The sequence below is a fragment of the Babylonia areolata genome, chromosome 33 (assembly GCF_041734735.1).
Source record: "Babylonia areolata isolate BAREFJ2019XMU chromosome 33, ASM4173473v1, whole genome shotgun sequence".
Taxonomy (NCBI): domain Eukaryota; kingdom Metazoa; phylum Mollusca; class Gastropoda; order Neogastropoda; family Buccinidae; genus Babylonia; species Babylonia areolata.
In genome coordinates, this window is record NC_134908.1 from 3934590 (window position 1) to 3959835 (window position 25246).

At 42.3% G+C, this 25246-nt stretch overlaps 2 protein-coding genes across 4 annotated transcripts in view; one reads left to right on the forward strand and one right to left on the reverse strand.

Moving 5' to 3' along the window:
* Positions 1–300: 300 nt before the first annotated feature.
* LOC143276948 (adenylate kinase 2, mitochondrial-like) lies at positions 301–5696 on the reverse strand. Its single transcript, XM_076581626.1, has 5 exons — positions 5540–5696; positions 4591–4636; positions 3667–3857; positions 2136–2303; positions 301–756 (listed from the first exon to the last, which is right to left on the reverse strand). Exons 1-5 carry the CDS (start codon positions 5630–5632, stop codon positions 529–531), a joined length of 726 nt encoding a protein of 241 aa, XP_076437741.1. The 5' UTR covers positions 5633–5696; the 3' UTR covers positions 301–528.
* Positions 5697–5784: 88 nt separating this feature from the next.
* LOC143277022 (sorting nexin-17-like) overlaps positions 5785–25246 on the forward strand; it is a 36848-nt gene continuing 17386 nt past the window's right edge. For all 3 annotated transcript variants that reach the window (XM_076581744.1, XM_076581743.1, XM_076581745.1), the window contains exons 1-8: positions 5785–6083; positions 9114–9188; positions 13199–13316; positions 15282–15346; positions 16119–16229; positions 18771–18861; positions 19526–19619; positions 22933–23002. In XM_076581744.1, the coding sequence (XP_076437859.1) occupies positions 6024–6083; positions 9114–9188; positions 13199–13316; positions 15282–15346; positions 16119–16229; positions 18771–18861; positions 19526–19619; positions 22933–23002 (684 nt within the window). In that variant the 5' untranslated portion in view covers positions 5785–6023. The remainder of the gene's footprint in view (positions 6084–9113; positions 9189–13198; positions 13317–15281; positions 15347–16118; positions 16230–18770; positions 18862–19525; positions 19620–22932; positions 23003–25246) is intronic.

Here is a 25246-nt window from a genome sequence, read left to right on the forward strand (position 1 = left end):
GGTGAACTGCATTTCAACTGCATTTCATTGTCAATCTGCTGCCTACTGTTACTGTGTCTTATGTCACAACTCTGGGCCAAGTGGATCTGACGTTGCATGGTCAGAGACCAACTCAAGGAAAAACAAAACAAAACAAATAAAAACACCAAATTGATTACGTAACCCGCTTACATAGATACATAATTTACTCCGTTATATAGCATCAAATAACCCAGTTGACGTTTGTTTTTTGTTTTCGTTTTTTTTTTTTTTTTCAAAAGGTGGCGGTGGTCACAATTTCTTTAAATTTTCCAGGGGGGTGGAGTGGAGGGGGTGGGGGGGGGGGGAGGAGAGGTGGAAAGCAAGTTACTCACGTCATAACTTGGGCTGCAACAACTACTTCTTCTCTCTCCCGCAAACTCTGTAAAAAGTCATCCGGGATGCGCCGCCGCAGCACAGAAGAATAACAACGGTACAACTGCTAGCAGCAGCAGCAGCAACAACAACACTGAACTAAAAAATCAAACCCCCCAAAACCAGAAAACCACATCATTGCCTCAAGAACATGACCTTATCCTTGTGGGTGGCGCGTCCGAAAACGGCGCAGATGGAGGCGAAGACATTGCGGGCAGGCATGGCGGCGTCGACAGCAGTGTGCAGCCCTTGCTTGGCATAGTAATCCACCAGCGGCTTGGTCTGCTTGTGATAGCTCTCCAGCCGCTTTTTCAGAGCTTGCGCGTTGTCGTCCGAGCGCCGGATCAGGGGTTCGCCTGTCACCTGCAAATAACACAAAATTTTAGCATTGTGAGTGACTTTAAACAAGAACAAGAACAACAGGAAATGGAGATGTGCAAAACAACAAAATACAAACACTCACACACTCTCATGTAATCAGACATGGGTTTCTTGGGAGGGTGGAACGCATGCTCACACATTACAAAATACATACACACATACACACTGTCATGTCATCATCATGATTTTCTTGGGAGGAACACACAAACTATAAAATACTAACATACACACACAAACACACAACATTCACATCATCAGTCACGCTTTCTTGGGAGGGTGGAACTCACACTCACACACATTACAAAATACACACACATACACACACTACAAAACACACACACTACAAAAAAAAAACACACACACTCACACACAAACTACAAAATACAATACTTTCACACACACACACACTCATGTCATCAGTCAAGGGTTTCTCAGGAGGGTGGAACTCACACTCACACACATTACAAAATAAACACACATACACTACACACACTACAAAACACACACACACACACTACAAAAATATGAACGCACACACTCACACACAAACTACAAAATACAAACACTCACACACATATACTACATGTCATCAGCCATCGGTTTCTTGGGAAGAGTGGAACACACAAACTACAAAATACTAACACACACTCATGTCATCAGTCAAGGATGTGGGAGGGTGGAACACACACACTTTAAAAAACAAAAACATAGACATTTCAAAACACACAGTCACACACACTGCAAAAATAGAAACACACACACACACACAAACAACACTATAAACAAGAAAGGCAAGGCCTTCAAGACTCACTTGTGATAAATTACGTCCCCTAGCATTAATTACAGAGTAATTTCCCTTTTTTACTATCTGCACCAAAACGTTTGCAAAATAAATAAAAATTCCATGCTTAGCAAAAGAAGTTCCTGTTTGAACAAAAAATGATAATAATGACTTCTCTTGTTGTTGTGTCAGAATAAGAGGTCAAAGTGCCAAGTTTAGAGAATACAAAAAATATAAATATAACAGTAAATGCAGTTTGCATATAATTGGGCTTCTTTTTTAAAATTTTTTTGTGCCCATCCCAGAGATTGTTTTAAACAAGATGACTGGAAAGAACTGAATTTTTCCTATTTTTATGCCAAATTTGGTGTCAACTGACAAAGTATTTGCAGAGAAAATGTCAATGTTAAAGTTTACCACGGACACACAGACACACGGACACACACAGACAACCGAACACCGGGTTAAAACATAGACTCACTTTGTTTACACAAGTGAGTCAAAAACAACCACCACCATACACACACACAGTCACACACACACATAGAGTCACACACACACACACACACACAACACTCACATCATCAGTCATGGCCTTCTTGGGCGGGTGGAACTCCTCGTGGTAGCTGCGTCCACTCGCGGGGTGGATCATGCGGCCTGTGATGCGCCGCACCAGCAGAGAGTCGTCGATGGAGAACTCCACCACAGCGTCCAGTTTCGTCTTCCTCTGGTCAAGCAGGTCGTCCAGCTGTCCACACAAGGTTCAAGGACTAGTTTCAGTTTCTCACTGCGCTCCGACAAAACCATGTACTCTACACTACATCTACTAGGCAGATGCCTGACAGCAGCATAACCTAATGCGCTGGTTAGGCCTTGAGTGCATGCATACGTGTACCTGTCAGAGAGGATTTCTTTTCCAGAATTTTGCCAGAGGACAACACTTTTGAAGCCATGGGTTCTTTTTCAGTGCGGAAAGTGTGTGCTGCACATGGGATCTCGGTTTATCATCTCATCCGAATGACCAGACGCTCGGTATAATTTTCCAGTCAAACTTGGGAGAAAGGGCAAGAATGAGATTCAAACCACCTCACTGTATTGGCAGATAAACTGACATGGACTGCGGAATATCTAACGTGTGTAATTGACCTTCTGCATGCGTATACACATGGAGTGGGGTTCAGGCACCAGCAGGTCTGCACATCTTTTGACCTAAAAGATCGGAAAAACCCCTACCCTTTTTTTTTACCAACCAGACACTGTAACAGAGATCTGAACCCTCGACCCTTCAGACTGAAAACCCAACGCTTTAACAAACTGGCTGTTGTGCCCGTCATGTGTGATGTGAAGTCGATGGATCACTCTGCACATTCTGACATCTCCATGAAAGTGAAAAAACCCCCCCCAACAAAACAAAACTGAAACTGTAAATGACAAGTGTAAGAACACTCTTGATTAGCCTCTGCACACGATTTAGTCCTACATAAATCACACTACTTATCACTGACACTCACAACTCCGCCTCTTTGAGTGTGGGAAGCCGTTGAGGTAGAACCCCTTGTGACAGGCCGGGTAAGTTGAGGTTCTTAGAGAGAAAGGGTGCTACATTGTACATTATCATTACATAAACAGGCATGCCTACCTCCAAATTTGCTTTTCAGGAACAACATTCATTAGAATCTGGGACAGGGTATAATTTCAGGAGCATCTCAGCAAATATAGTATATACACAGTCAGTGCTTACCCACATATGCACTGGTCTTGCCGAAGTTACTTCTCTGGTGACGGAAATCGAGTGGACTTTCACAAAATGGCTTCCATACTGTATGGACAGTTCCAGCTTTTTATGAAGTGGCTTTGATAATATTGGCAGCATTTCTGTAAGTCTTAATGAAGTGTCTTCGGCAATGGTCTGAAAGCCATCTAAGGGTACACTTGTACCCACTAGATACTTCAGAAAAAAATGACTGTGGTTGGATTTTTTAAAAATTTTCCGGGGCATGCAGCAAATATCTGTATTTCCTGGACATTTTATCAATTTTAAGGGACAAATATGGGCCCTCAGTAACGGTAGACATGCCTGCATAAATGACATCACTTATCACAACACTCACAGCCTCGGCCTGTTTGACGGTGCGGGGGAAGCCGTCCAGAAGAAAGCCCTTGCGGCAGGCGGGGGAGTCCAGGTTCTGGTCAATCAGCTCCACCACCAGGTCATCGCTGACCAGCTGACCGGCGTCCATCACCCCCTTGATCTTCTGGCCCAGATCGTTGCCCGAGGCCACCACCGCCCTCAACATGTCCCCTGCACACCATCACATTGTATTTTTTGTGTGTTTTTTTTCCATACTTTTTCATTCATTTTTTTGCATTTACATTGTTCATATGAATATGTAGAAAAAGTGAATACGCATCAGGAATATGTCATTTGTGCATTCAAAATTTTATGAGCCCAGTTAACACTAATTACATGGCCTTATTACACTTACATATCAAGGCTTATGTGTTTAGTACACTGCATCATTTTATCACAGTTCAGGCCATCGATGAACATCAGAACAGCAGAGGAGGCAGATGCTGTCTTGACTATCTGGGGTTAGAGTTTGAGAAAGAGAGAATGTCTTGCCCAAGTATCCCCACTCTCTCAGCCAGAAAGGCTTTAGGACAGCAGGATTGGGATGGTTCCCAAAGACCAACTGCCCCCTCAAAGCCTAAGAGCCAGTGCAATCATGCCTCTGAGACTCAAGAGTTCTTTGCTAAAGACTAGTCTGTAAGTGTAAGCAAATTCCCATGACAGAGGCGAAACCATTGATCATACAGTTCTCACTTTATCAATGTTGCTTATACTGGCTATTAGTATTGCCCTCAGCATGTTCCCTGATCAATGTCCCACCATCACATTCTTGTTATTATTGTTGCTTATTGTGTGTGTGTGTGTGTGTGTGTGTGTGCGCCGTGGAAGCTGACATGTATAAATTTGACAAAAATGTTTGAAAAAAAATCCCCAAAAAACCAACAACAAAAAACATTTTTCTTACCTGTTGACAAATGGCATACACAGTATTTTTCAGCCAACAGAGGAGCCTGCAAGAAAATCAAGTAGTTAAGAAAACATGGTTTTATTTTCCCCTTTAGTTTTTTGTAAAAAAAAAAAAAGGTTTTGATACATTCTTATCATTCTAATCAGATGATTTTGGCATGATGGCAACTTCTCAGTAACTGAGTAAGTCAACATTGTTTTAAAAAATTACTTAAGTTTCAAAACATTGCCAGTGAGATTGTGCGTAACAATTAGAGTATCTCACTATCCCCATCAGTGCACGCAAGTGCTTTTAATTTCAAATGTGAGAACATGTAACAAATGATTACTTGTGTGTGTATACAGTGTGTGCGTGTGTTATGTTATGTGTGTACTAGTGGGTGGGTGTGCATGTGTGTGCGCTCGCACACGCCTGTCGGTGTGTATGTGTGTGAGGGGGTTGGGGTGTGAGTTTGTGTGCATATGCACGTGTATCAGTGTGCGTGTGTGTTGGAGTGGGGTGTGTGTAGGGGTGTGTGTAACTGTGTTTGTATAGGTTCAAATCCAAACAGGGTTAAAGAGCCCCAGGATCGGGGAAGAGCTTGAGGCATGACGCTGATAAAACAGGCCATGGGTTCTGTTACTCCTTGTGTAACAATGACCTAAACTGCTATCAGGGTCGGCACTATCACAAAAACGGCTGACTCAGGCTGTCATCATGTGAGCCGATCACGTTGACAACGGAGAGTCATCACAAACGGATCACATTCTTCATGTTTACTTTAATCGACCGCAAAGAAAATCACCATGGCAACCTCATGACTGCTCAGATTCGAAGTACCAATGCAGATCTGTCTCCTTCATATATAGAACTAATGCTGTTTGTTGGAAATAGATCTGAATCTTGATTTCCCCTCCCATGAACTTGTCAAAATTTCTCCTGCTGCATGCCGCGTTGCAACATTTACCTGAGTGCCTTTGCCTGAACCAGGAGGTCCAAGAAGGACGGCATTGACACCTTCGGCGTCGCCTTTGCCAGCTCTAGGTGGAACAACCGGCATGATTAGCGGTTATAAATGTGCAAGTCACACGCGTCCAACACGCCACGACCTTCGGCTTCTTCCGGAAGTCTCTTGAAATCTATTGGGCATGCGTACAAAGCATAGGCACTTTCTAAACTTCCGTTTTGTTTTTATTTTTCTTCCTTATTTTATTGTTTTGAGCATTTTCTGGCACTCGATTTCCTCGTGGTCGTTTTGTTTAGTTTATTTGCACCATGCTGTCAGGTTTATTTGGAATAATTTGCAAGTCCCCACACATGTGGTGGGTGTGATCATGTGACCAAAACTTTGTAACATGGACGAAGGGGAGTGTTCCTGATTGATCGTGTGAATGAACTGAGTACTAACTGCAGACTAACAGGCTTGTGTAGGTTTTAAGAAATCGACAAAAATGCATTTTTCCATACCAGACACAACGGAGCTCAAAGATGACGGAGGCACACCATACACGGTGATTATGTTTTTTTGTGTGTTTTTTTCCAGTTAGCTGTGGGTGGGCATGTTTGTCGTCTGCATGAGGGACAGGTGTGTGTCTGTTGGCCTACTTGTTGACTTGCAAACGTTTGTCCCTGTAAGATGCCTGGGCGGGGACTCAGTCGATCACCGTTCGCAAAATTGTCAGGATAACATCATAGAGAGATGAAACACGTATGCTTTCTGTCACTTAATAAAGTCAGTATTTTTGCGCATTACATTCACCAAGTCGACTTCACTGTTGACAGAAGCGGTCTCAACTTTGTGTTTTTTTGTATCCGGCTGAATGGGGGTGTTCCTTGACTAGATCTATGTCCGGATATAAAAGTACATTGCACGCTTCAGCTTGCATTGTCGGAAGAAGGGAGACTTCTATGCACATCGCACATTGCTTACACAAACTATGACGAATTTTGGTTGTGGTGGCCGAGTGTCGTGATCCTGTCATTGGATATAAAATCTGACGGTCTCGCGCGGTTTGAATCCTGGTAGCGGCTGATGGTGGAGGATGATTTTCCCCTTCTCCAAGCTCTGACCTGCCAGCTCGTTAAAGATCCAGTGGCCAGTGCCAGAGTTAGTTGGGTTATGGAAACTTAGAAATTAACCCAACATGCACAAAACACAACACAATCTTCAGTTAATGTTAGTCATGTTACATTTTTATATGGCTAAAATGAAACGCACAAACTATTAATTCCTTAAAAAAATCTTATTGATTACTGGCAATGTAAGAAAGAAATTGTATGTTGTATTTTGAACAGTTGAATAAAATACCTAAACATGTGAACAAAAGGACCTGAAGAAAAGTATACAAAGATATGATGCAAAAAAGCCCAGCGACTGTATAATCAACCCTTCCTTTTTCTTTTGTCAGCCTCTGAGTTGGGTCAAGTGCATTGATTAGAACAGTACAGATAATATCGTAGATGTTTTCTTTTGTTATCTAGATATTTTTGTGGTATTGTTGGCTATGCTTTTTGTTTTGTTTTATTGTGTAATTTGTTGCTGTGTTGAGATGGAAGCTGTTTCCATGATTGATTCATTTATCATGACAAGCCCCACCCCAACCCCGGCCCCCTGTCCCCCACCCCTTCAAAAAAAGATATCATAATCATTTAATGACACTTGACAGTTTCCTGTGCTGTGTCTTAAGTTGATGGGCGATGTTTTCCATTTCGTTATCATGAACTTCAGTTTCAGTAGCTCAAGGAGGCGTCACTGCATTCGGACAAATCCATATATGCTACACCATATCTGCCAAGCAGATTCCTGACCAGCAGCGTAACGCAACGCGTTTAGTCAGGCCTTGAGCAAAAAAAAAAAAAAAATGTGTGTCTGTGTGTGAATGTGCGTCTGCATGTTTTACATTTATTTGCTCATTTGCTCATTTATCATCATTATTGTCTTTTTATTCTATTTCCATTTTTAGTTATTATTATTATCATTATCATTATTGTTTTTGTTTTTGTTTCTTCTTTTTTTTCTCTCTCAAGGCCTGACTAAACGCGTTGGGTTACGCTGCTGGTCAGGCATCTGCTTGGCAGATGTGGTGTAGCGTATATGGATTTGTCCGAATGCAGTGACGCCTCCTTGAGCTACTGATGCTGATATCATGAACATCTAGACAATTGCAGTGACAATAATGACGCAGAAATGATAGTTGATAGGTTTTGAATCAAACAATAACAGATCTTTATTAAAGTATCAATCATGGAAATTTTGGTTGTGCATTCTCAGGATTAATACTTTTCATTTCACATGATGAATGAAAAGCATGATTCACAAAGTAAGTGTAGATGTATGAGACTGTGACAAATAGTGAAATAGAGACAACAGATATGTGACCCCAACATCAGAGTATTGTGAATTAACTGCAATGGACTAGTTGGAGTGATGGCCTAGAGGTAACGTGTCCGCCTGGGAAGCGAGAGAATCTGAGCGCGCTGGTTCAAATCACGGCTCAGCCGCCGATATTTTCTCCCCCTCCACCAGACACTGAGTGGTGGTCTGGACGCTAGATGAGACGATAAACCGAGGTTCCGCACTGAGTGAAATATTGTAAAAAAAAAAAAAATTCTCTCAGGGCACCTGGAGGGGTGGCCCAGTCGTGATCATGCACCAGACTAGGTAGTGGTGCAGGCGTTCGAGTCCCGGACAGAGTGGGATGGGTTTTTTTTTTTTTTTACTTCCCCTTCTGTTAGCCTTTGAAAAGGTTGAACGGTGTTCTGGGTGCAGGGTCTAGTCTTTTGGATGCGATGATGAATCAAGGTCCCCATTGTGCAGTATGTGCTTAAAGTTGTGAAAGACCCCCCCCCCACCCCTCCCTCCCTCCCCCCGCCACCCCTCCAATGCCTTATGCCCCCATCCTCAGGCAACAAAGGGTTGCCCCCGGCAATTTCCACAGAAAAAATACACAACACAACACAACACAACACAACACAACACAACATGGTACAGTAGGACACAATACAATAAAAAAAAAAGAATTAATACAGTACAATAGGACACAATATAACGGAACACAATACAGTAAGTCAGGACTATGCAAATAATAATACAATACGGCTGATTATCTGTTCATCATGTTTTGATGCAGTATATGTGTGTGTGTGTGTGTGTGTGTGTGTGTGTGTGTGAGTGAGAGAGAGTTCGAGTTCACATTCAGCCATGAGTGTTTGTACACTTGGAAACAAGTGCAAAAACGTGTGTGGGGAATAGTCCCCCCAACCCCCCTCACGCCCCCCCAAAAGTTTTCTCTTTATTCCACGTGATTGTTTTAACTGAGTTAGATTTCTAACAAATATTCAAAATCAAGTCAAACTCAAAGCAAATGTGTGCTAAATATTTACTGTCTTATTATTATTATTATTTTTAGTGTGTTTATTTAGTTGTTTACTAATTAAATTATCAGTTTATCAGTTGTTTGTTTATGAATTATTATTTGTCATCGTTTATTGAATCATTTATTGGTTTATTTTATTTTTAAATGCTTGTTGCTGTGTTGCAGACGTACAACATACACATCAATGGGGTGTTCCATTGCAGTGCGCGATACAAACAGCTTCGACAGTTCCATGAACAGGTAGAGAGAAGCAGCTAACCCTTTCAGTGCCAAGCCTGTTGTATATTCAGTGACGACTGTTTGCCAAGGGACATTTTGGTCACAGAAATTCATAATTTGGAAGTAATTTTTCTAGAATTCGTACAACTAAAAGAAAAGTATTTATATTTGATAACTTATACTCTTTTTTTTTAATTAATTTTATTTTTTTAAATAAATTATGACTACTTCATATGAATGTTTTAATATTGTTATGGGAATGACGGGCGCAATAGCCGAGTGGTTAAAGTGTTGGACTTTCAATCTGAGGGCCCGGGTTCGAATCACGGTGACGGCGCCTGGTGGGTAAAGGGTGGAGATTTTTACGACCTCCCAGGTCAACATATGTGCAGACCTGCTAGTGCCTGAACCCACTTTGTGTGTAAATGCATGCAGAAGATCAAATACGCACGTTAAAGATCCTGTAATCCATGTCAGCGTTCGGTGGGTTGTGGGAACAAGAACATACCCAGCATGCACACCCCCGAAAGTGGAGTATGGCTGCCTACATGGCGGGGTAAAAACGGTCATGCACGTAAAAGCCCACTCGTGTACATGCGAGTGAACGTGGGAGTTGCAGCCCACGAACGCAGAAGAAGAAGAAGAAGAAGAAGTTATGGGAAAATTCCTTCACTGATGCAGATGGAAATTCATCCAGGGGCACTGAAAGGGTTAATTACTCACTGTACTTTTTCTCATATTATTTTTCCATATAATGATAAGATTATGATATATTTCAAATTGATTGAAGGTTTTTGTCATATTCCTTTATGAAAAAAAAATCATATTCCCCCCCCCCCCCCATTTTCCCCCTCCATTACCCATTATGATGGAATACCTGTGTGTGTTTTCTGACTATGAACGCTTGACCTTTCAAATGTAAGTGCACAATGAATGTGGCCTCATGTTTTGTTTATATATATATATATATGTATATATATATATTATATATTTCAATTGAGTGATACTTGCCCCATCAAAATAAAAACCTCCACACAAACCCCACCCCCCACCCCCCACGCCCCCTCGCCCTGTCCTGCCCTGCCCCACCCCGCCCCGCCCCTCCCCCCAGCAAAACAGGATCGAACACAAAAGTTCTCTCAGCGTGATTGAACGGGGAGTAGGACATCCTGTGTATACTAATTGCTTTCACACACTGGTAGACTTGGCTTTGGTGAGTTGTAAAGAAAGGCATGTTGTTTTTTTTAGGCTGGTTTTTTTTTTTTTTTTTTTTTTCAAATATGGCATGTACAGCTGTATAAACAGTGTACATGTTGTTGTTCCGGTTGTTTGTGGAAAGAGTGTGTGTGTGAGTGTGTGTTTCTATGTGTGTTGTGTGTGTGTGTGTGTGTGTGTGTGTGTGTGTGTGTGTGTGTGTGTGTGTGTTTCTCTGTGTGTGTGTGTGTGTGTGTGTGTGTACGTGCGCGTGCACGCTATTACAAAGAGATCATTATTGGAAAGAATGATGCAGGATAGCGTGGAATGCAGCACAATACACTGACACAGATGTCGTCAGCCTCAGACTCAGGAACCCACTGACAGGAAGCACTGATCAATTGATACTGACAAGTCAGCAAACAAAAGTGTGATGGTTTCATAACAGCCATAGTTTGTACAGTATATTTACTATAAATTAGCGTCCACAGTTTTGTACAATGTAAAATAAGCAGCCACTCAGAGCATACCCAGTAATTGCTTGCAGTTTTGGCAACTTTTTTTTTCTGTGTTTGTGGGGCTACAGCTACTGTGTTCACATGTACAATCAACATATAAGTATGATAATGTAGGTTTATATATATATATATATATATATATATATATATATATATATATATATGTACTAACTGTTTTTACCCCTTTGTGATTTGATAAACACAACCATACTTCACATGATTGGAAAACAAAACTGTTTTTGAATGGAATATAATTGTAAAATGAATGAAATAATTATTGAAAAGATAATTATTTTTATAATCATTGGAAAAATGGGGAAACATGTCCTCTCTCTCTCTCTCTCTCTCTCTCTCTACATACACACACACACACACAGAGAATAATTTGAATTTGAATGAAATAATTATTGAAAATATAAAATTTTTATAATATTTTTTTTTGTAAGCTGAGAGAAGAGCCTTGGCCAACGGAATGATTCAGCGCTTATAGCTGTTAGAGGCGTTTGATTGGCTAAGAGCGGGCCAGACTAAGAGGGGCGTCTTTTCACTGTTAGCCGCGCGAAATTTGGCCAAACAGAGCAAACCATAGGCCTAGTTTGCATCAGTTTGACATGGTAAGTATATGTAAACACCAAACATGGAGTATAATACAAACTCCTCCTTTTTGTAAGCTGAGAGAAGAGTGATATATATATGATTCTGCAAAACACTTATAAATGGATATTGGCAGTGTCAGGCAAACATGTATGTATACGCTTTGCTGTCAGTGGATTCACTCTTGACTACACTGTGAGGGAAACTGTACTTGGAAACAATGGAATAGAATGGAATATGTCTTTATTACCAAGTGTACCGGGGTCACAAGGAATATTGGGAGGGATAGTACACAACAAGGTACATAAATCGAAAATCATACACAAACACAGATACAGTAGAAAATAGGATACGTACAAGAGCATGTCAAAATAAAAACGTGTGCATACTCACACATGCATGCACTGCACACATACACACACACACACATGCATGCACACTCTCTCTCTCTCTCTCTCTCTCTCACACTCACACACACACACATACACACACAGTCTCTTTGCAATAGCGCGCGCACACACGCACAAATACAAATTACAATACAGTGTAGTACTATACAGTGGAGTACAGTATGGTGTAGTACGGTACAGTGCAGTACAGTGCATTACAAATACAATACAATACAGTGCGGTATAATACATTGCAGTACAATACAGTACACTGCAATACAGTGCAGTACAGTACAGTACAGCGCAACACAGTGCAGTACAGAATGGTGTAGTACGGTACAGTGCAATACAGTGCAATATAATACATTGCAGTACAATACAGTACACTACAATACATTGCAGTACAATACAGTACGGCAGAACACAGTACAGTACAGTACAGCACAACACAATGAAACAATGATTCACATCACAGCACAGCACTGCACAGCACAGCGCAACAGAACAGAACAGAACGCAATGTTCATAACACAATACAACACAACACAGCATAACACAGCACAACACGACACAACACAACACAACACACCCCAGTGTAGCACAGTATAAAACCTCACAACTCAACACAGCATAAAACATCACAAAACAATTCAGTACAATGAACACAACAAATATGTACAAAGTACAATGAAAACTGAATGATACTGAATCAATTTCTGGAACCTCGCTTTCCCATCCCTGTTCACCAATAAACAAGGTTAGTTAGTCATTATCCCCATGCATCTCCCAGTGGGTGAAAGCTTAATTACGTGAAATGAGAAGCGAGGTGGGGGGGCTGGGGGATGAGGGGGGGGGGGGGGGGGGGGGGGGGGGGGGGGGGTTGGACACGGGAGGGGTGGGGGGGGGGGGGGGGGGTTGGGGAGTAGGTTCTGGGTTGGAGATGAAAACTACACGGTCACATATGACTCACTCATTGACCGACTTACGCTACAGCCAGCAGTCGTTGGTGACCTTAGTGGGGGAAGGTTGCAGAGTGGTTAAGACACTTATCTGCCAGTACAGAATCTGTGAGGGTCTCTGGGTTCGAATCCTGCTCTCACCCTTTCTCTCAAGTTTGACTGGAGCGTTTAGTCGTTCGGGACGAGACGACAAACTGAGGGTCCCGTGTGCAGCAGGCAACTTGGCGCACTGAAAAAGAACCCATGGCAACGAGAGTGTTGTCTTCTGGCATGGTTTTGTGTTCGTGTACTGTATTTGAACTTTATGTGTTCATTGGGTGTGTGTGTGTCATTTCTCAAAGTGTTTCCTCTGATATTCACCTTCCGTTTTTCCACAGCTGCGGAAGGAGTTCAGCCCGCAGGTGTTGCCTCCCTTCCCTCCCAAGAAGCTGTTGTCGCTGACGCCTTTCGAGGTGGAGGAAAGACGATTCCTGTTGGAGCGATACATTCAGTTAGGTGAGTTCTTCTTCTACTTCTTCTTCGTTCATGGGCTGCAACTCCATTGTTCACTTGTGTTGATGTACACACGTGGGTTTTTACCTGTACGACCGTTTTTATCCTGCCAGATTGGAGTGATGGCCTAGAGGTAACGTGTTCGCCTAGGAAACGAGAGAATCTGAGCACGCTGGTTCGAATCACGGCTCAGCCGCCGATATTTTCTCTCCCTCCACTAGACCTTGAGTGGTGGTCTGGACGCTAGTCATTCGGATGAGACGATAAACCGAGGTCCCGTGTGCAGCATGCACTTAGTGCACGTAAAAGAACCCACGGCAACAAAAGGATTGTTCCTGGCAAAATTCTTTAGAAAAATCCACTGAGATAGGAAAAGCAAATAAAACCCCACGCAGGAAAAAATACAAAACAAGAGAGGCAAGGCCTTCAAGACTCACTTGTGATACACTTAAAAAAAAAATCCAAGCTTTTTATGTATTGAGTATAATTTCAAAATGTAATGTTTAAGATGAGAAAGATCAGTTTAAAGCAAATTAAGTCCCCTAGCATTAATTACAGAGTAATTTCCCTTTTTTACTATCTGCACCAAAATGTTTGCAAAATAAATAAAACTTCCATGCTTAGCAAAAGAAGTTCCTGTTTGAACAAAAAATGATAATAATGACTGCTCTTGTTGTTGGGTCAGAATATCAGATCAAAGTGCCAAGTTTAGAGAATACAAAAAATATAAATATAACAGTAAATGCAGTATGCATATAATTAGGCTTTATTTTTAAAAAAATTTTTGTGCCCATCCCAAGGTGCAATATTGTTTTAAACAAGATGACTGGAAAGAACTGAATTTTTCCTATTTTTATGCCTAATTTGGTGTCAGCTGACAAAGTATTTGCAGAGAAAATGTCAATGTTAAAGTTTACCACGGACACACAGACACACACACACACAGACAGACAACCGAACACTGGGTTAAAACATCGACTCACGTTGTTTACACAAGTGAGTCAAAAAAGGGTGGTGCTGTAGTGTAGCGACGTGCTCTCCCTGGGGAGAGCAGCCTGAATTTCACACAGAGAAATGTGTTGTGATAAAAAGAAATACAAGTACAAATACAAAGATTCTCTCGCTTCCTAGGTGGACGCGTTGCCTCTAGGCCATCACTCCACTGTGTGTGTGTGTGTGTGTATTTGTATATGTATCTTCTGATGTCTGCTGACAGGGCACCAGTGAAGACTTCACTGGTGTTAAAAGACTGCTGAAGACAATGTACTACTCATCACCTGGCCTAAGAATTTATGTTTGATGATGTCATGTTCCATTGGTCAAGGTTCATCATACATGTATATGCGTGTGTGCGTGTAATTTGTACATGCATGGGTATGTAATTTTACCATGAACTCATCTGTAAAAACTAAAATGAAGTTAGAAACAGTGTTTGATGAAACGTTTTAAATTATTGATGTAACAAACATGTATTATTTATATTTGCACATGCGTGCACTTTTACACGTGCACAATCACAGTCACACACAGACAGACAGACACAGACACACGTGTGTTTAAATGTGTGTGTGTGTGTGTGTGTGTGTGTGTGTGTGTGTGTGATCTCTGTATAGATCTGTGTGTGAATCTGTGTGTGTGTGTGTGTGTGTGTGTGTGTGTGTGTGAGATCTCTGTCTGTATAGATCTGTGTCTGTGAATCTGTGTATACTTAAAGTCTCTACTTGTTTGTACAAACGCATGTTCCGCTCAGTCGTTTAGATTTTTGCTTTTATATGTATATGTTTGCAAATCACAATGATGTGTATGCAGAAAAGTGTCTGCAGCTAATTGAAATCCCTTATATATAAATGATATGTGCTTGTCAATCACAACGAATGATATACTATGTATGCAGAGGAGCGCCTGTAGCTAATTAAAAGCCCATGAAAGTAACGAGTCAATTAACCTTTGCCCTTGTTGTTTGGTTAGCGAGCCAAGACCCCAGGATATCTTCCTCTGCCATCTTCAACACATTCCTTCATTCAGCACAACAGGTAGCGTCTGTGTGTGGGGGTTGGGGGGTGGGTGGGCGTGTGTGTGTGTGTGTGTGTGTGTGTGTGTGTGTGTCTGGGTGGATGTGTGGCTGGGTGGGTGAATGAGGGTATTTGAGTGTTTGTGTTTGAGTGTGTGTGTGTGTGTTTGCTTCACACTGTATGTGTGTGTGTGTGTGTGTGTGTGTGTGTGTGTGTGTGTGTTTGCTTCACACTGTGTGTGTGTGTGTGTGTGTGTGTGTGTGTGTGTTTGCTTCACAGTGTGTGTGTGTGTGTGTGTGTGTGTGTGTGTGTGTGTGTGTGTGTGTGTTTGCTTGCTTCACAGTGTGTGTGTGTGTGTGTGTGTGTGTGTGTTTGCTTGCTTCACAGTGTGTGTGTGTGTGTGTTTGCTTCACACTGTGTGTGTGTGTGTGTGTGTGTGTGTGTGTGTGTGTGTGTGTGTGTGTGTGTGACTGTCACTGTGTGTGCACGTACGTTTCACATTAATAAACAGTAAAGAGCGGCAACCCTCTCCATGGACAAGGGACAGAATTTCAAGTCAGTGCTGCTTACGCTACCAATTCAGCCAAACACACGGGTAAATAAAAGGTACATTGGAACAAACCCAGACACTTCCTCAGATTGCTAGCTGAATCAGTTAGCGTAAGCAGCATCGACTTGAAATTGTGTCCCTTTTCCAAGGAGCGAGTTACCACCCTTTACTGTTTGTTGTTCCTGTGTTCTCCTAGTCTCGTTATTCTTTCATTACGCTTCACATTGTGTGTGTATTCGACAGGATTCCCAGAAGGAGGTCCCAGAGAGGGTGACGATGGATGTGTGTCTGATGAACGGCCACAAGATCCCCCTCACCTTCACCTCCACCGACCAGACAGAAGACGTCTTGGAGGTGTGTGTGTGTGTGTGTGTGTGTGCATGTTTCACTGGTTCCCTTGGTTCATTCCTGTTTTATTTTAAAGCTCTTTCAGTTCCCCAGGACTGCAAATATTTGTTCCCCTTTCTGGTGTGTAAAAAATGTGCCCCATGACGGAAATATCTGTCCCCTTTCTGGTGTGTAAAAAATGTGCCCCGTGACGGAAATATCTGTCCCCTTTCTGGTGTGTAAAAAAAAAAGTGCCCCGTGACGGAAATATCTGTCCCCTTTCTGGTGTGTAAAAAAAAAAAGTGCCCCGTGACGGAAATATCTGTCCCCTTTCTGGTGTGTAAAAAAATGTGCCCCATGACGGAAATATCTGTCCCCTTTCTGGTGTGCAAAAAATGTGCCCCATGACTGAAATATCTGTCCCCTTTCGGTGTGAAAAATATGTGCCCCATGACAGAAATATCTGTCCCCTTTCTGGTGTGTAAAAAATGTGCCCCATGACAGAAATATCTGTCCCCTTTCTGGTGTGCAAAAAATGTGCCCCATGACGGAAATATCTGTCCCCTTTCGGTGTAAAAAATGTGCCCCGTGACGGAAATATCTGTCCCCTTTCTGGTGTGCAAAAAATGTGCCCCATGACGGAAATATCTGTCCCCTTTCGGTGTAAAAAAATGTGCCTCGTGACGGAAATATCTGTCCCCTTTCTGGTGTGTAAAAAAATGTGCCCCATGACAGAAATATCTGTCCCCTTTCTGGTGTGTAAAAAATGTGCCCCATGACAGAAATATCTGTCCCCTTCCTGTATGCAAAAATGTGCCCCATGATGGATTTTTTTTTTTACCTCTTCTGGTGTGCAAAAAAGAGTCCCAGTATGGAAATTTTTGTCCTTTTTCCGTTGTGCAAAAAGAGCGCCCCATGAAGAAAATTTCTGTCCCCTTCTGGTGTGCAAAAATGTGCCCTTGGATGGAAAATTCTGTCCCCATTCCGGTTTGCAAAAAAGTGCCCCTGGATGGAAATTTCCGTCTTCTTCTGGTGTGCAAAAAAGTGCCCCCTGGATGGAAATTTCCGTCCGCGTCATTGTAGGAGTTTTCCTTTCGTGAAATCATGAAATTGATAAATGGATAGTCGTGTGTGATTTTCTTTCAGACTAGTGTAGTGCTTACTTTTAGTAGTTTGTATGATAGAATATTTTATTTTTAATCATTACCCTCCGTGACCAAAAATATCCCTGGCAGATAGTCATCACTGAGCATAAAATAGGCTTGGTACTGAGAGGGTTATCACTTTGAACGGAAGGAACTGATATATTGCCAACACCCACTTGCTTCCTTTAGACCAAGAACGGGTACATGTGTACTGCAGTGGGCATATTGGGTTTCTTCGCTTTCTTAATCAGTTGTGTTCTTAGTGCAACACAACACAATGCAGCACAGCCCGACACAACAGTACAACTCAACACACCATGCCACACCACAGCACACCACAGCACACCACACCACACATCACACCACACCACACCATACCACACCACCACACCATACCACACCACCACACCACACCACACCACACCACACAGCACCGCAGTGCAATGCAATGCAACACAACACACAAGTACAACGTGACACACCACATCACACAACCGTAGAACACAACAGCACAGCACAGCACAGCACAGCACAGCACCACACCACACCACACCACACAGCACCGCAATGCAACACAATGCAATGCAACGCAATGCAATGCAACGCAACGCAACACAATGCAATGCAATGCAACGCAACGCAATGCAACGCAACGCAACACAACACGACACAAAAGTACAACGTGACACACCACATCACACAACCGTAGAACACAACAGCACAGCACAGCACAGCACAGCACAGCACAGCACAGCACAGCACAGCACAGCACAGCACCACACCACACCACACCACACCACACAGCACCGCAATGCAACACAATGCAATGCAATGCAACGCAACACAATACAATGCAACGCAATGCAATGCAATGCAACACAACACAATGCAATGCAATGCAACACAACACAAAAGTACAACGTAACACACCACATCACACAACCGTAGAACACAACAGCACAGCACAGCACAGCACAGCACCACACCACACCACCACACCACACACCACACATCACACCACACCACCACACCACACCACCACACCACACCACACCATCACACCACACCACACCACACCACACCACACAGCACCGCAGTGCAATGCAATGCAACACAACACACAAGTACAATGTAACACACCACATCACACAACCGTAGAACACACAGCACACCACACCACACCACACAGCACCGCAATGCAACACAATGCAATGCAACGCAACACAACACAACACAATGCAATGCAATGCAATGCAATGCAACACAACGCAACACAACACGACACACAAGTACAACGTAACACACCACATCACACAACCGTAGAACACAACAGCACAGCACAGCACAGCACAGCACAGCACAGCACAGCACAACAATTGTAACAGCAATTGTGTGTGTGTGTGTGTGTGTGTGTGTGTTACAGGCGGTGGCACAACAGATAGAAATACCCAACGACCTGGTGTACTATTTCGGTCTCTTCCTGGTCAAGAAGGATGAGGACGACAACATGTCCAGTAAGAGAATTTGGTGGTCTTTTTGTTTGTTTGTTTGTTTTTCTTTTTCCCCATATGCTGTTCACTGTGATGGTTGGATTGTGTGTGTGTGTGTGTGTGTGTATGTGTGTGTGTGTGTTTGGGCAGAGTGTCTGTTTGCGTGTGGGGGTGTGTGGGGATGGGGTTGGGGGGGGGCATGAAGGGTATGTGTGTGTTTGTGTTTATGGATATGTTTGCAGGGATGTGCAAGTGTGTGTGTGCATGTGTGTGTGTGTGTGTGCATGTGTGTGTGGGGGTGGGGTGGGGGGTGGGGGGGCATATGTTTGTGTTGGTGTGTGTGTGTGTGCAAAACAGCCAACAAAGGATACATGGGTTGTTTTAGTTGTGTGTGTGTGTATGGGTGTGTGTGGAGTGATGTGTGCATGTGTGTGTTTGTGAGTGTGTGTATGTGAGTGTGTATGGGTGCATGTATGTATATGTTTTTTAGTGTCTGCTTATGTGTGTGTGTGAGTGTGTGTGTGTGTGTGTGTGAGTGTGTGTGTGTATGGGTGCATGTATGTATATGTTTTTTAGTGTCTGTGTGTGTGTGTGTGTGTGCACGTGTGCATATGTGTATGGCTGTGTGCATGTGTAATGATGTGTGTGTGTGTGCATGCGTGTACAAAACATACCTGGGTTGTTTCAGTCGTGCGGAAGCTGCAGGACTTTGAATCACCGTTCATCTCCCTGCGCTCGGCAAACAAGGAGGGAGGGGTCAACAGAATCGTCCTTCGAAAAAGGTCTGTGTGTGTGTGTGTGAGAGAGAGAGAGAGAGAGAAATGACCACTCTGCAATGTTTGTCTACACACAGCGCTTGGTTGGCACCATGGCAGAGTTGAATGAATGAATGATATGGATACTTGTATAGCACCTATCCTCGGTCAGAGACCAAGCTCTAAGCACTTTACAAACACGGAGTCATTTGCACAACAGGCTGCCTACCTGGGTAGAGCCGACTGATGGCTGCCATTTGAACACTCATCATTCGTTTTCTGTTTTATTCAATCAGGTTTCAGTCATGCACACAAACACATTCACACAGACATGTAACATTAAAAGTGAATGACCGGTTTTTTTGTTTTTTTTAAATTTTTTTTAAAAAATATACAGCCATATTCAGTTTTCAGGGTGTGCATGCTGGGTGCATTCTTGTTTCCATAACCCACCGAACACTGACATGGAGTGCAGAATCTTTGACCTTCTGTATGAATATACAGATGAAGGGGGGGGTTCAGGCACTAGCAGGTCTGCATTAAGAATTAGGCATTGCACTTCTTCTGCATTCACTCGTATGCACACGAGTGGGCTTTTACGTGTATGACCGTTTTTACCCTGCCATATAGGCAGCCATACTGGCGGTGTGCATGCTGGGTATGTTCTTGTTTCCATAACCCACCGAACGCTAACATGGATTAGAGGATCTTTAACGTGCGTATTTGATCTTCTGCTTGCATATACACACGAAGGGGGTTCAGGCACTAAGCAGGTCTGCACATATGTTGACCTGGGAGATCGTAAAAATCTCCACCCTTTACCCATCAGGCGCCGTCACCGTGATTCGAACCCGGGACCCTCAGATCGAAAGTCCAGCGCTTTAACCATTCGGCTATGGCGCCCGTCAGGCATTGCACTTTTGATCCAGTGTTCACCAGTGATCAGGGTTCGAGGCCCTGTTTCGGCATGGTGGTGTGTCCTTGGGGAAAGGCACTGTACCCCTGATAATCCTCACTCCCACCAGGCGTGTGAATGGGCACCTGACTTGGGGTTGGGAAAGGTAAAAAAAAAAAAGGCATATGGTATATGGTAATATAATTTGGTATCCCAGACTAATAAGACAGTCTAAAGCAGTTGAACAGGTGCAAAAGAGAGCAGCTAAAATGATACCAGAGTTAAGAGATTTGGACTACCAAAACCGTTTGAGACAACTAAACTTGCATTCACAAAAAATACAGAAGATATAGAGGAGACATGATACAAGTATTCAAGATCATTAATAAAATGGTTGACACTGACCCCTGCACCTTCTTTTCTACTAACAAACTCCATGTTACCAGAAGTTCAAATACTAATCTTTTCACAAAATTTTGCAGAACAAATATTCGTAAGTTTTCTTTTAGCTTTAGAGCAGTTAAAGGATGGAATGCACTGAATAATTCAACAAAAACAGCTAAAACTATTGACCAGTTCAAGAATCTTCTAGACAGTGACTCTAAATCATTAATAAAACCATTCGATTTTGATGAATGAACATTTAAAAAAATTTCATACGCATGTACGCAACCCTAAACTATTTCTATATTAAGAAGGGGCGTTGAAAAGCCAAAAAGGCTTTAAAAAAAAAAAAAAAAAGTCCCAAATTCTGTACGTGTACCTGGTAGTGGAGTGATGGCCTAGAGGTAACGCGTCCACCTAGGGGAACGAGAGAATCTGAGCGCGCTGGTTCAAATCACGGCTCAGCCGCCGATATTTTCTCCCCCTCCCACTAGACCTTGAGTAGTGGTCTGGACGCTAGTCATTGGGATGAGACGATAAACTGAGGTCTCCGTGTGCAGCATGGACTTAGCGCACGTAAAAGAACCCACGGCAACAAAAAGGGTTGTTCCTGGAAAAATTCTGTAGAAAAATCCACTGAGATAGGAAAAACAAATAAAAGTGCACGCAGGGAAAAAAAAAAGAAGGAAAAATGGTGGCATAGGGGAGAGCAGCTCAAATTTCACACACAGAGAAATCTGTTGTGATAAAGTTTTCAGTTTTTCAGTTGCTCAAGGAGGCGTCACTGCATTCGGACAAATCCATATACAAAAAGAAATACAAATACAAAAATGATGAAGGGAGAGGACTGGGCCCCACCTTCCCATGCCAGACTTCATACACAGTGGGTGTGACTTCACTTCCCTCCCTAGCTGGTTGTGAAAAGCGCATCAAGAAGCTTTTCACCGTTACTTTTAACTCTCTCCATACGAACGGCGAAAGAGACGACGTTAACAGCGTTTCACCCCAATTACCACCATCAAAATATTGCAAGCGGAAGGCTCTTCTACTGAAGAGGTGAATGTTGATAAAGAATACCACAATTCTGACGACGGAAGCTAAAGGTTGGGTCATTGAGACACCCACTGGACATCCGAGGGGTCTGTGTAGAGGAGAAGAGAGGACTGGCCGTACTGAGTGAGTTAATAACACGGTGCAGTAAGCTTCAGTTCCGGCTTCCAGGTGTATGGACTGATTCATACACAGCAAATCTGCTTTGATAACACACACACAAAAAAAAAGGGGGTGGGGATACATATTACTGTCTGTGTGTGTGTGTGTTGTGATGTGTTGTGTTGTTTTGTGTGTTGTGATGTGTTGTGACGCATGTTTTTGTGTGTGTTGTGTTGTGACATGTGTTGTGTTGTGACGTGCGTTTTTGTGTGCGTTGTGTTGTGTTGTGGTGTGTGTTGTGATGTGTTGTGACGTATGTTTTTGTGTTGTGATGTGTTGTGTTGTGACGTGTTAAGATGTGATGTGCTGTATTGTGATGTGCTGTGCTGTGATGTGTTGTGATGTGCTGTAATGTTTTGTGATGTTGTGTGGTGATGTGTTACGATGTGATGTGCTGTATTGTGATATGCTGTGTCATGATATGTTGTGCTGTGTGGTGATGTTGTGTTGTGCTGTGCTGTGCTGTGTCGTGCTGTTGTGTGGTGATGTTGCGTTGTGCTGTGCTGTGCTGTGTCGTGCTGTTGTGTGGTGATGTTGTGTTGTGATGTGCTGTGCTGTGTCGTGCTGTTCTGTGGTGATGTTGCGTTGTGATGTGCTGTGCTGTGTCGTGCTGTTGTGTGGTGATGTTGTGTTGTGCTGTGCTGTGCTGTGTCGTGCTGTTGTGTGGTGATGTTGCGTTGTGATGTGCTGTGCTGTGTCGTGCTGTTGTGTGGTGATGTTGTGTTGTGCTGTGCTGTGCTGTGTCATGCTGTTCTGTGGTGATGTTGTGTTGTGCTGTGCTGTGCTGTGTCATGCTGTTCTGTGGTGATGTTGTGTTGTGATGTGTTGTGCTGTGTTGCGTTGTTTCAGTTACTGGGATTCTGCCTTCGATGACGACCTCCTTGACAACAAAGTCACCCTCAATCTTCTTTTTGTACAGGTCTGGTGTTTGTTTGATGATGATAGTGATCGTGTTTATGACGTTTGTTTGATAATGAGTGATCGTGTTAATGGTGTTTGTTTGATAATGACAGTGATCGTGTTTATGACGTTTGTTTGATAATGATAGTGATCATGTTAATGATGTTTGTTTGATAATGACAGTGATCATGTTTATGACGTTTGTTTGATAATGACAGTGATCGTGTTTGTGACGTTTGTTTGATAGTGAGTGTGGTCGTGTTAATTATGTTTGTTTGATGATGATAGTGATCGTGTTTATGACGTTTGTTTGATAATGAGTGATCGTGTTAATTATGTTTGTATGATAATGATAGTGATCATGTTTATGACGTTTGTTTGATAATGACAGTGATCGTGTTTGTGACGTTTGTTTGATAGTGAGTGTGGTCGTGTTAATTATGTTTGTTTGATGATGATAGTGATCGTGTAAATGATGTTTGTTGGATAATGAGTGATCGTGTTAATGATGTTTGTTGGATAATGATAGTGATCATGTTAATGATGTTTGTTTGATAATGATAGTGATCGTGTTAATGATGTTTGTTGGATAATGAGTGATCGTGTTAATGATGTTTGTTGGATAATGAGTGATCGTGTTAATGATGTTTGTTGGATAATGATAGTGATCATGTTAATGATGTTTGTTTGATAATGATAGTGATCGTGTTTATGTTTGTTTGATAATGATAGTGATCATGTTAATGATGTTTGTTTGATAATGACAGTGATCGTGTTAATGATGTTTGTTTGATAATGATAATGATCATGTTAAATATGTTGATGATAACAATGATAATGATGATGATGATATTGATCATTACAATAATAATGCTGCTGCTGCTGCTGATGATGATGATGATCATAGCAATAAAGATAATGATGATGATAACAAAGATAATGATCATTACAATAATAATGCTGCTGCTGATGATAGCGATAAAGATAGTGATGATGATAGTAAGACGATTACTGCTGCTACTGCTACTAATGATGTTCTCTCTCCTTGGATTTTGATAATAATAGTGATAATGATAATGATGAAAATAATGTTGACAATGATAACAATAATAAACTATCAACAACAACAACAAAAAGAACAACAGCAACAACAACGAAATGATGATGATGACGTTAATTATTACAACAATCATGATGATAATGATGATAACAACAGTCATGATGAAAACAACAACAATGATAATGATGATGATGATGATAATAATGATAATGATGATGATGGTGATAAAAGTAATAATAACAGTGGTGATGACAATGACGATGATGATGGTGACGAAGGTGAATTGATGATGATGAGGGCGGAGGAGGGGTGATGAGGAGGAGATACCTCATTGATAACGCACTTTTAAAGACAGCAAAGTGGTTTTCAAAACAAAATGACCATGTATATATCATCGATTAGCTCTACCATCAGATAACCTATATTGACTTAATATGCATAACATAATAATAATAATAATGGTATTTAAATAGCGCTGAATTTTGTGCAGAGACAAATAAAGCGTTTTCGCACCAGTCATTCACACACATGCATGCATAACTCTGAAACTGTAGAAACTAAAGACAAGGAAGAGGCAGGGAAGGGAGGCTATTTTGGGAAGAGGTGGGTTTTAAGGCCAGACTTGAAAGAGCTGAGTGTGGAGACTTGACGAAACGAAAGAGGAAGTTCATTCCAATTGCAAGGTCCAGAGATAGAGAAAGAACGGCGGCCAACAGTCAAATGTTTGAATCTGGGTATGCGTAAACAGAGCGGCTCCGAAGCCGATCGTAGTGAGCGAGATGGAGTGTGGAGGTGAAGGCAGCCACAAAGATAGAAAGGGGACAGATTTGTGAATATATTTATAACATAGAGTGCTGATCTTGTTCTTTATTCTGTGCGTGATTGTTTTCACAGACTGTGAGTGACATAGAGAGGTGATGGGGTGATTTGTGAATACATCTATAACATAGAGTGCCGATCTTGTTCTTTATTCTGTGCGTGATTGTTTCCACAGACTGTGAGTGACATAGAGAGGTGATGGGGTGATTTGTGAATACATCTATAACATAGAGTGCTGATCTTGTTCTTTATTCTGTGCGTGATTGTTTCCACAGACTGTGAGTGACATAGAGAGGTGATGGGGTGATTTGTGAATACATCTGTAACATAGAGTGCCGATCTTGTTCTTTATTCTGTGCGTGATTGTTTCCACAGACTGTGAGT